At 40.9% G+C, this 13,046-nt stretch overlaps 1 protein-coding gene across 1 annotated transcript in view; it reads left to right on the top strand.

The window, feature by feature from the left end:
• The window catches only part of CIT (citron rho-interacting serine/threonine kinase), a 702,016-nt gene that overhangs the window by 376,804 nt on the left and 312,166 nt on the right, over positions 1-13,046 (top strand). The window contains 1 exon segment of the mRNA XM_033956569.1: positions 10,626-10,733. Within this exon segment, the coding sequence (XP_033812460.1) occupies positions 10,626-10,733 (108 nt within the window).

The following is a 13,046-nucleotide window of genomic DNA, read 5'->3' as shown; positions in this document are numbered from 1 at the left end:
GCTGCTCATAAAGTTTGAGCTATGGCAACTTCAGTAGCCAATCTTGGCTTCCAATCTATTGAGGACATCTGTAAGGCAGTCACTTGGCCTTCAAAATCATACTTTCACTTCCCACTACTGTTTGGAGAATCATTTCAGACGGGATAGTCAGTTTGGGTAAACAGTACTGCAAAATTTATTTTCTTCCTAAATGCCAGCTTACCTTCCAACCCTTTGGTTTCTCCAGGCTCATGTTTGTTAATTCTAACTTCTTCTTAGAGGTATGACCTGGCAGCTTGGGAGTCTCACATATGAGAATATTATACCTGCTTGTCCTCAGAGAAAGCAAATGTACTCACCTGCAAGTGTTCTTTGAGTTCAGCAGGTATATATTTTCACAACTCACCTCCCCTAGTTGGCTTCTTAGCTTTCTTGCTGAACTGTCAGTTCGGTTTGGTTGAACTGTCAGTGCAGTTTGGTTGAACTGTCAGTTTGCGGTTTGGTTGAACAGGCTGCCTGTTCAACAAATCAAACTGCATCAAGCAAAATGTAAACAACAACAAAAAAGCAGAGCTCTAGAGCAGGGGATTCACTGAAAGCCCTGATCACATGCTACTGCAATACTGTGCTACAAGGTATGGTAAAATATTGACTGACTTCACCTTGATAAGTATCCCCCAGAATGTTTTGGATTTGGAGGGAAGGAACATGGAGACAGTGCTTTGAGGGGGGGAAAGGAATATATATATATATATAAAGTGCCTTTTGGAGGGGGTAGGGAAGGGGGTGAGAAACAGAGAAAAAGGTGGAGGGGCATAATAATAAAAAAAGTATAAGTCCATTTTGGGCCTAGGGTGCTAGACACCAAAAGTCGGCAGTGTCTAAAGTCCATTCTTGAAAAATATGTCTTGAAAATCGTCTGCTTAAACGTCCAGCCATTTGCTACCAAGTCATCTATCTTTATACCACATTCTTGACCAAAAATTTGTCCAAGTCCCATACGCTCAGAGCAAGACCTTTTGGACATGGGAGGGGCCAGCAAAGTGATGGACTAGATACCCAGACATGGCAACAGAGTAGTGGAGCACCTTACAGGCACTGCTGTGAACTTCACAAAGAGGGTTCTACATAAACATCTCACCACAACTCCCTTGCTGCCCTCCAAAACACCCCCAAAATCCACTACACCCACCTGTGTACAACCCCAATAGCCCTTTTAGCTGCAGATGGCACCTATATGGCAGTACAGTAAGGTTTGGGGGGGAGGTTTGGTGGGCTCATATTTTCCACCACAAATGCAGTAGTTAGAATGGCTTATAGGCCTGGGTCTTCCTCTTTATGGTTCACAAGCCCACCCCCCAGACTACTTAAATCACCTCTGTACAGCTCTATTAGGATTTCCTATGTCAGGTGCTGATGTTCCGGAGGCAGGTATGTACGTTTTGTCACCACCTATGTTCTGGCCAAGCGGTTTTTGGTAGCTAGGCAGTGATCTACAACTGACACTCCAGCATGAGCCCCTTTGTAGTAGGGCTATCTTTCAAGCAGGATACCTCTAATTTATCACCTGGGTTAGATCTGGTGTGTTCTTGGTACAGAAACTTTAACAGTCAGAATGGCTTCAGTGTTAAATCATAGCTTTTATTAGGCCACTGGTCTTGGCAATTTCAGGCAAGCGCGGTTTCACCGGTGACATAAACTTTATATACAAAACAGGCACTTTAAATCAGACATAATATGGCATGCTCTGGACTTCATCAGAATAAATCATAGAATTAATAGTCCTCTTCACCAGAGTATCATAACTGAGAAGTACATTTGCTATCAATCAAAAGTTCCTTCAGTTTAATGCAGTACAGCTAGTCCCCATCGGCTATTACAAACGGGGACTGTATTCTTTCAACATTCCTAAACCAGTCTTTAGCCAGCGTTAGCACTCGTAGTCTCTCCTTAGTTGCTACGGAGAGCAATTAGCACTCTGTAAGCCTGCACGGAGGCTTGTAACCTGACACCAGGCAAACCCAGGCTGTCGTTCTGTACAGCATTTCACTCAGCTATATGCAGGCTTGTATATCCCCAAAACATATAAGCTCTGGTGCCTTATTTAATCCTAACATCAGGAAAAGTGCTGACAGTTTTCATGAATATTACTTTGGTCCTAACTTCTCCTTGTGAGCAGGGAACCGCAGAGAAACAGAAAGGAGCAGAAATCTTCCCCTCCTTAACCTCACAGCCCTAAGCAATCTCCATTGGCTCAGCATGAGTTACACACGGCGCATAGCCCTCATCAATTATCATAGGCTCAGGCACACAGTATGATAAAGACAAGTTTCCAACCTGTTCCTCCTTCATGTCCCAGTTCCTTTCAGCAAGTAGCTCTGGCTGCTTCCAAGCTAGTTCAGCTTCATGCTGGGATTCTGGCTCCTGCTCTGCTCCTGTCCCGGGGAATCTGCTGGTTCCTTTCTGCCACGTTCCTCCTGCTTCCCTAAGCTCATTACAGAACCTTTGTTTAAGCTGAGGGAAGAAACCACTCCCCTTTAGCTGCAGGGGGGTAAGTTTCCTTCCCTCTGCTTGAATTGCTCTCAAGACACTGAAACGAATGGGGTCCGTTTTTTGGTCCCAAAACTGCTCTGCACACACTCTGTCGCCTTTCAGGTATCTGGAGGCAGTCCCCTTAGGAAGGAAGGATTCAAAGAAGTCCCAAAGAGATTGCCTGTTCTTTATTAGCTTAAATCCAGTTTTATACCCCCTTTTTTTTTTTTCCAAGGGTCAGTGGTAACCAACACAAGAAAAGGGGATTGGACAAGAAAGGGGGTGGGTGGGTGGGTGAGCAGGATATGTGCTTCATTGTCTAAATCTAAAGGTGCTAAAGCTTCCCTTATCTATCTCAACCAGTACATAGCAATGGGGGGGGGGGGGTCAAACCTCCATTGTCTCAAGCAGCTAACTTCATTAACAAGATTAAATGGCCTTGTCTCAGAACATCAGCAGAATAAACACAAAAACTGTCTATGTTTGAGCCCCCCCAGCACAGACGGAGACAGAAGACATGTGTCCTTTCAAATATGTCCTTTCAATCCCCTTTTACGTCATGAAAATGACGTCATAAATGCACAGCATGAGCGTGGAGAGAGATATATTCTAGATATGTCTCTTAAGGAGGGGTTTTAGGAGCTGAACAGAGACTGCTTCTGTGTTCTTGTGAATGAGAGAGAACACACAAAGAAAGAGAGAAAAACAGGGGGGTGGAGAGGGCGATGTCCCAAGCTTCAGGTAGAGTGCGACGGGGCTTTTATAGTTTTGAAACTTATTCTAAAATACAGAATAACATAGTAAACTTGTGCTAGACAGAAAAAAGAATAGGCTGCAGTCGAATGTAATTTCCAGTATGCCTCTGACAATAGTTTCTGATTAATCTTAGTTATCTGTGCACTTGGACCCACCGTACATCCCAAGCTGTCCATCCCAAGCATCAGACATCAACATATTAACACCTTTTAGCTACAAGTTGATCTGCAATTATGATTTAATCAGGGCTATTTGAAACCCGTCTTTCTGGATGCTTTCTGTGAATAAGCACTCAGGGTCTATCTGCATCTACATTCCAGAGTCAGATTGATATAATTTCCCATAGGCCTTTGCTTACATTAGTTATGCCAACTGAAAATGCTGTTTGCTAGCAATAGCTATGTTGACATCTCCCATACTTTGTTTATTTTTATTTTTATTCTTTGAAATGAAGGCAAGCTTGCGGTACCCTTCTATAAACAGCCAGTCTGCATTTCGCAGATGCCTCGCTTACCTCCAACATTATAGCAGCACGTCCCCTGTCCTGCAGAATCTCCAAGCTATGAAGATAAACAATTCCCATTATGAGTTCAAACCTCTGTCTTAGGTTGTACAGTCAGTATGCTATATCTTACCCGTCATTGAGCGAATGAATAGTGCATAAGGGATGCAGGAAACTTTCTCAGGAGGTTCAGGCATAAAGGTACCAAGATGTCATGAGAGAGTATGCAAGTATGGGATATGAGATAATATTATGTCTGACCCTGATATGCAATGCAATAGGTCATGCTAAATTAAAACCAAATTAGCCAAGTTAGCAAGTGTCAGAGAAGATACTGGAAATATATGTATAACTGTCTTAAAAGCTAGAAGGAACATTGTGGGATAAAGAAATGTACATGTGTTTTACTTTACAGCAAAGGAGAATCATAACAATACATAGCAAATATTTGTAGAATAATTAAGATAATGATAGGGTGAATTAAAACATTAAATATGTGGTTTGCAGTGGGCGAATACTCAAAGAAAAGTTCCCTAATTTGAGACATGAGCATCTCGGAGCAAATTTTCTAGTTTGTGCAATTTGTCCATTTTCAAAAGTGATAGTATTATTCACTTCTTTGAAGGTTTTCTTAAGTTGTTCAGCAGCTTGTGAAATGTCTCGTTCCCCATACTAAGAGGTAGTAGATGCACAGCATATGAAATCCAGTTACCAGAGAGTGTGCAGTAAAAGGTTGATAATGTACAGCAGAGCGTTCTTAGGAAGGTGGCTGTCCTGAATCCATAGATCCAATGAACAGGAAACATTGTGTACAGCATCTGTGAGAAGGTAGAACAGTCTTTGCAGTCAGGGTGCAGGAAGATGAATTAGTCCAGCAGGAACCGACAGTCTCTTTAAACTGAGATGCACACTTGGGATGAAATGATGTTTGCACAGGATCTGTCAGTCACTGGAAACTGGTGATGTTCACCCTTGGGATGAAATGATGTCTGTGCATACAGGGAGGGATATACCGGATTGAAAAGAGTCCAGATATCATTCAGCAGCTGTATTCCAGTGTGATCCAAATAAGAGATAGAAAACGAGAGAGAAACCATGTTGCCTGTACTGAATGTAGAAAAAGAGAGAGAGACCAGGTTGCCTGTACTGAATGTGGCAACATGTGACAGTATTAATGCATTTACTTGGTATAGTTATGGCAAAAGAGAGGCAATATTCAGTTACTTAAGGTTCTTAATCGGACATTCACCAAATCAGATATGTTTTTGTGTGCTGCATATAACTATTATGGCACATCAGAGAGACCATAATTATGTACTGAATGTATTCGGAAATGTATACTGAATGGTTCATATCTAGTGAGCACCATAGAATAAACACTGTATAACCTTTTCTTAAACATATAACCCCTAACTAAGCTACATTTAGAATATGAAGCTATAAGTAAAAAGAACATTGTGCAATTAGGCTAGTAAAAAGTGGGAAAGAGCTCTAGAAATGGCCATATTATGTATCCTGGGGTACCACTAAACTAAAACAAGTAGACAAAACACAGACCACATGGCACAGACAAAACATAAACACAAAGTTTTAGGCTTGAAGCTATTTTTTCCATCTGTCAAGTGTGCAGGGCTGAATTTAACTCTGCAAATAATCACATTGTTATAGAAACCAAATCAAGATGAACACATAAGTAATACAAATAATGTATATCATAACCATCTCGTATTCGGAAAAAGGCAAAAAGCTAATGTCTCTTTGGAGCGTGTCTATCTCTGCAGTGATAAAGAGGATCCTTGGAATACATTAGAAATATCTTTGTGCCAAAACTGGTCTGGGATGGCTATGAACTGCTGCTAAGAAAAATAAAAAAAAAACATTTTAAATTGGCAGCATCCTCAAGGTCACTTAGAGCAAACTTCATCCATGTTCCATTCAGGCTGATCTGGACCACACTGTCTGCTACCTCGGTCCCACTGCACTCGGATGGATAGTGGGCACTGCGGTGCAGATAGTCAGGTGCAGGCTAGCTTGATCTTCTTTTGTCTGCACTGTCATGTCCTGGCATTCAGAGGCAAGGGGAAATTTCCGAAAATCATTAGTCATGTTCTGGGACAGAGAAAAATGCACATTTAGGGTTTAAATTTCACAGTAATTGTCAGTGTAAGAGGGCTGCCACTGGTACTACAGACTTTGAAACCTTATTTAGGGCCCGCGAGTGTATAGTGAGCCTACTGAGAGCTCCCTGACTTTAGCATCTGACCAAGCTGGAGAGCCATTATGCTGAAGAGATAAGTCCACTCAGACCCCTCTCCTCCATCTTATGCACCACGTTCTGTTGCTGGAAGAAGTACTGGATGCTGTGTTTGCTGGTTCATGATCCTTTGCCCTCAAACAAAATTTCTGTGTACCTGTTCCCACAATTTTGTGCCTAAACTGAAACATCTGCAGCCTCTGAGTGAGTTACACTACGTCATGCTGCTGCACTGGCAGGCAACACTGTGTGGCTAACTGCCACAGGAATAACCTCATGAACCAAAGGTCTTAGAAGCATTTAGAATTCCTTGTACCCATGCAAGACCAGCCACCTCAACACTATTTTCTTTGCCTGTATTCTCACTCGTGCGGGCATTAGTTTCTACAATGTCTTTCCTTTGCTCCTTTTGTGGGATAGACACACACTTTGAAGCTTTGTCCTTTAGACCCTGAATCTCACAAATTTCCATATTTTTCTGATCTCCAGTAGGAGGCGCTCTATCTTTAAAACTAATTCTGACCCCTCTATCAATCAAATTAACATTGGGGCAGTCGGAAGTGTCCAGTATCAAAGGTGCCACATACCTCAAGCTGAATTCTGAGTCTGACTTCTTTCCCTTATCCTGCGACTCCAGAAGTGAGTCCACAGGTAAGTGAAAGGAGTCTAGCTGGGCTGTGAAGGCCTGAGTCACCCTGGCTGTTAAATCACTTTTTTCTGGCTGTTAAATCACTTTTGATTCTGTCCAATTCTATCTGCATTGTAGGTTTATCCTGTTCCCATTTAATTTTCTCTTTTCCTAATTTTTTTCTTCTGGTCTCTGAGTTCATGGAAGGGAATGATTGTAAATGGAGGAATTTCTATAACTACCTCTGACATGCCCCCTATTTCCTGTGTGTGGTGTTTTATTGTATTGGGGTGCTCCCTCAGCACGCCACCTCCTAGCTTCTGACATTGAGATAATTTGAGATGGCTGGGTCTTCCACACAGACCCAATCCTGAGCAGTAAAGTGTCAAAAGGGGTAGTTTTAGGGTCCTCCGAAAACAACAGAAGGTATTTAGTAATCTCGGGGAATAATAATTCTAATAGAAATTCTTTATGTTCTCTCTGACCATAATCTGGGCCAATGTTCATGCAGTACAGCGTTTATTACCCACACTCTATATGCAAACTGCTCTAGTGTACCACTTGGCAGGGGTGAAAGAGTTCTATGTACCTGCAGGGAGGTGCATCAAAAGAAGCACAGAGAGAATAGTCACAGAGAGAATCAGTGAAAAAAAAAAAAAAAACATTAGCTTTGCTCTGCACAAAAAAGAAAGCTTCTAAAACCAAAGCAATGATTTTCCCAGTTAAGGATGGTTTCTCCTCTTCCGTCCCTATTACAATAAACTCTGTTCCTGTTCAAATAGTTACTTCTATTAAACATCTTGGAGTTATTCTTGACGGAAAATTCTCGTTCCATGATCATATAAGTTCAGTAGTCAAGAAATGTTTTTTTACCGCCTCTGAATGATTAGATCTCTTTCTACTTTATTAGACCAAACTTCTTTAAATACTCTTATTCATTCGCTAGTCATTTCATGTCTAGACTATAGCAATGCATTATATAAAGGCATCACTAAGAAAGAAATAAAATGCCTCCAAATTATTCAAAATACTGCCATTAAAATCATTTCAAAAGCTCGAAAATTTGATCATGTCACACCACTTTTGATTAACACCCAATTGGCTTCCATAGATCATCGAATTACTTATAAATAATGTTACTAATAGATAAACCATAGCTTCCGGTCCTTCCTGATTTCATCAACAGGTTATTATCCCCCCACACCCCCCATCGCACATTACGTTCTTCTTATCAAAACCTGTTATCCCATTCCCTCTTTAAGACACATTGGCACCCATGCGTACTAATATCTTTTCTGTTACGGCCCCTACCATCTGGAACTCAGCACCAAATTATATAAGAGAAATTTCATCACTTGATAAATTTTTAAAGTTGTTTGAAGGCCTTTCTTTTTAAAGACGCATTTGGAGTATCATAGTCCTTTTAAGGACTGTAATGGAACTTCGCTCCTTGCTTTTCTTAATTCATTTTAATCTTTTCTACAAAGTGCTAGATTATTTATTTTCTGTTCCGTCCCTTTTTGTTTTGATCCTTCTCCCTCCCTTTTTCATCTACACAAATGTATTTCTACCCTTTTTCTCACTTCTGTTTCGGTAAGTCTAATGTTCATCTATGTTTTTGACTGTTTTTAATAATTATTTGTTTTTAATGTTATGCCTTTCTCCTTTTCTGTTTTTTATACTATTATGTAAAACTGCTTTGAATTTTGACAAGGCGGTATATCAAATTTTTAAATAAACCTGAAACGGAATTTTTTCTTTCCGGAAAACACAGCACAAGAAACGGCAGAAGTTTCCTTCAAAGCAAAGGGCAGCATCCGAAGAAGGAACTCAAAACATGAGTCAGAGTCAAACTATTGTACGGTTCGAGAGGGAGACAAGAAACAGTTCTTGTGTACAAGCTGCGAAGGAAAGATCTCAAACTGAATACAGCTATCAAAAACTCTGCTTGCAATTCATTCCACATAACACTGCTATGTCCTTACTCAGTGTTAAACTTTATAAGCAGTGCAAACATATATGGGAAAGGATCTGGTGGCACAGAGAGATGTGAGCTGGAGGGAGAGTGTCACACACACAGGCAACACAAGCCTTACAAGTCTTATCTGTCTAGGAGGGGGAGAATCCTAAGTGCCTTTATGACCTGTAACAAAAACAATATAACAATGCAGAAATTTTCGCTTACCTTACCTTATAAGCGAGGTACATTAATAATATACAATATAATCTTATACTCTATAAAATCTTATCTCTAAAGCGATAGAAGAGAAAAGCACATGCAAAGACACAGGCGACAGAGTGGGCAGGCGTTTCTATAAATAATATCGTTCTTCCCGAAAGAACGGCAGTTGCTTATTTTCACGGCGGGAGCTTCCCGAAAACTCCACAATACAAATAGACTTCCCAAAAGCCTTTACTTAATAACTCTGCAATACAAATAGACTTCCATAAGCCTTTACTTAATCTCGTTCTTCCCGAAAAAACAGCAGCCGTGGCGGGGAGTTTCCCAAAAACTCTGCACAATAGAAATAGGCTTCCCAAAAGCCTTACTTAATAAATAAGGGTTGGAACAGGACGCCAATACCCAGTGAGTATTAAAGAACAGAAAATTCAGAAATACTCACTCAAGTACTGGTGATGTCCATCCAGTCCATCCTGGACAATGAGCCCCCAATTGAAACGAACGGGTTCCGTTTCTTGGTCCCGAAACCGCCCTCACACACTCTGTCGCCTTTCAGATATCTGGAGGTAGTCCCCTTAGGAAGGAAGGATTCACAGAAGTCCCAAAGAGATTGCCTGTTCTTTATTAGCTTACATCCAGTTTTATACCCCCTTTTTTTACAAGGGTCAGTGGTAACCAACACAAGAAAAGGGGGTTGGACAAGAAAGGGGGTGTGGCACGGGTGAGCAGGATATGTGCTTCATTGTCCTAAATCTAAAGGTGCTAAAGTTTCTCTTATCTCTCTCAACCTGTGGGGTGTCGAACCCTCCATTGTCTCAAGCAGCTAACTTCATTAACCAGATTAAATGGCCTTGTCTCAGAATATCAGCAGACTAAACACAAACACTGTCTGTGTTTGAGCCCCCCCCCCCCCAGCACAGACAGAGACAGAAGACTTTTAAGATGTGTCCTTTCAAATGTGTCCTTTCAGGCACCCTGCTCTGCTGCTTTCTGCTTCACAGCACCTGGAAAAACGTGAGGTAAAACTTTACCTGCCTGGTTTACTGGACAGTATCAGGAAGTCACAGCTTTCCTGTTTCTATTTCCATTTCTGCTCAGAGTCCACCGGATTAGTCAGCTGACTTATTCACCCGAGCTCTGACTTGGTTCACCCTTCTGCATCTGGGCTTGTAAATTCCTACCAATCTCTCTGTGACAAGACTCGGGGTTACAGGATTGTCACAGTTTTTATTCCGATTTTTTATGGCGGTGTGAGGGGGTCAGTGATCTCTGGGGGAGTGTTGTGGGGGTCCTATACTTTGTCCTTGTAGTGGTTATCTGGTCACTTTGGATACCTTCTGGGCATTTATACCTGTTTTAGATCGCCTAAGTCACAACGTATAAGTTCCATCTAGGCATGTTCCATTAAACTTTCGATTATCCCCTGCAGGATGACCAAGTCTAGGTCAGCCCACATCCCGCCCACCCTCCAAAAATGTCCCTTTGAGCTCTGGGCGCACAGCGGCATTCAGAGGCTTAAAAAGTCTCTGGATACGTCTAGAAACCCGTTTTGATTATCAGCACTTAGACAACCTGTCTTTTAGGTCATCCAAGTGCTGATTTAGGCAGGGTTTTAGATGTATTTCTGTTTCGATTATGAACCTTATAGTGTTTGGGAGAGTGTGCAAATGTTGGAACCACAGTAAATCGTTGGGGTTTTCTGCTATTATACACATGCATACAAATAAATCTCAGTTAATCTGACATGTTACTTGATTAAACTCTAATGTACTTCTTTGTTTCAACTTTGCAGGTTCTTTATTCCCATGAAAGGGTGAAAATGGAAGGCACAATTTCTCAGCAAACTAAGCTCATTGACTTCTTGCAAGCAAAGATGGATCAGCCAGCCAGGAAGAAAAAGGTAAGAAACAAGACTGAAAGGTAGCTAAATGAATATGCTGTGACTGGGGTTACTTTGTTTTCATGTTTCCACTTTTGAGTGCTGCCCTGGGTTTGATAAGGGTCTTACTCTGCCTGTGTGGAAAGGCAGGTGTATCCTTTAGGGACCTGTTTCAGCCAACCTGCTTAAGATTAGTGGAACTCGGGGTCCGTTCCCCTGATATTTGCTTACCACTTTGACTTGGTCAGATGTTGGCGTGTATGCTGTTTAGGCACTAATAGTGTTCCTTCGGGACGCTCACAGTGCTGGCTGTGATTTGTCTCTCCTCCCCCCCCCCCCAACCACACACATACACTTTTTTTGTGAGAGATCTTGGGGGGTGTCAGTACTTGGCAATCCAAAGAAGCTGAAGCAGTCAGCAGCACCGTTTCCCCAGCATATGGTCTGAGAGTAAGACTGTGACAGCTGTTTTCAACTGTTTCTTCACCTAGGTCCTTGGACCCCCTTCCCCTAAAATCCTGTTAATTTGAGGTTTTTAGTCAGCCCTAGGATGATTTTAAGCTGTTTTTTTTTTAGCAATTAAAATTCACTAGCAGCAGACATCTTGGATTTTCCCAATTATTTTCTCTAAAACTTCTTCAAAACACCTCATTTTGCTTCCCAAGTGCCAGCGATGGAGTCCTCTGACTCGTATCTTTTCTTATGTTATGCCTTGTTGAGAAGGATGGGCAGCGGAATCTTAATACATTGTGCTTACAGTGGAACTCCTTGAGGCATTGGATTTTGATAAACCTCCTCGAGAGTTTCTTAATCACTTCTTCACAATCTGTTCAAATATGCTATGTTTCAGAGCTGTAAGACTCCTCTCTTTGTCGCCACAGCTCCATGGGTGACTCACTCTCTCTTCTACAGCATCCAGCTACCACTGTAGCATCAAGGTTATTCTTCTTGTCAAATAGACCATTGAGATTTTTTTTTTATTTTTTTAATTATTTCTTTATTAAGTTTCAAATTTTACATGATGAAAAACAATCATATACAGAAAAAAAAACAGTATGAGCAGAATAATAATATAAAGGAAATTTGCCAAATAAGTAATACAAAGAAACTTTGTTTTGCTTATACAGTTAAGTAGTCTTCAATAAAAGGGAGAAAGCTCATGAAATAATACGGAGTAATTAGTTTCTAGTAATTATTAAATGAAATGAGGAATCCTGAAAAGAACCTGATTTATCCATTATGAGCTTCATTCTTACGAAATATCAGGTTTACTAGACAAAATCACCTCCTTACTTACAATGAATCTAGATAGCTGTGAGGATTCAAAAAAAGACATCTGTCTCCTTGAAAATTAACCAAACACTTAAAGGGTAATCTTAAAACAAAAGATGCACCCAGTTTTAAGACTTGAGGTCGCAGTAACAGGAACTGCTTCCTTTTTCTCTGTGTTGTTCTAGACACGTCCGGATACATTCTGATTTTTTGGCTCATAAACAATTTATCTTTTACTTTGAAAAACATTTTTAATAACCATTCTCCATCAGAATCTAATGCAAATTGATCAAACAAGGTAGGTGTTAGTACTGATTCTGTGTCAGCTTTTTCCAACATTTCTGTTAAATCTAGAACATCAGTTCCTAGGCCAGGTTGATCCTCTATTTATTTCTTTTTTCCTGAAGGAAAGCAATAAATCTTTGAAATAGGAGGATAAGAAGATTCAGGCACCTTTAGAATCTCTGAAAAATGTCTCTTGAACAAGTCAAGAGCTGAAGCTGTTGTCAGTTTTGGAAAATTAATTAATATGAGATTCTGTCTCCGTGTTGCATTCTCCAATATCTTCTTGCTTATTATTAATATATTCATTATCTTTCATAAGGAGCTGATTTTGTGCTCCTATAATTTCTAGTTTCTTTTCCTATGAGCAACTTGAAAAACTGAAGGTGGACAAAGCGATGGGACCAGACGGGATCCATCCCAGGATACTAAGGGAGCTCAGAGAGGTTCTGGCGAGTCCTATTAAAGACTTGTTCAACAAATCTCTGGAGACGGGAGTGATTCCTGGGGATTGGAGGAGAGCGGATGTGGTCCCTATTCATAAAAGTGGTCACAGGGATGAAGCAGGAAACTACAGGCCGGTGAGCCTCACTTCAGTTGTTGGAAAAATAATGGAAGTGTTGCTGAAAGAAAGGATAGTGTATTTCCTTGAATCTAATGGGTTACAGGATCCGAGGCAACATGGCTTTACAAAAGGTAAATCGTGCCAAACAAACCTGATTGAATTTTTTGATTGGGTGACCAGAGAGCTGGATCGAGGACATATGCTAGATGTAATTT

The sequence above is a fragment of the Geotrypetes seraphini genome, chromosome 8, assembly GCF_902459505.1.
Source record: "Geotrypetes seraphini chromosome 8, aGeoSer1.1, whole genome shotgun sequence".
Lineage (NCBI taxonomy): Eukaryota > Metazoa > Chordata > Amphibia > Gymnophiona > Dermophiidae > Geotrypetes > Geotrypetes seraphini.
The sequence above is the reverse complement of the archived record's forward strand: the minus strand, read 5'-3'. Positions and strand labels throughout refer to the sequence as shown.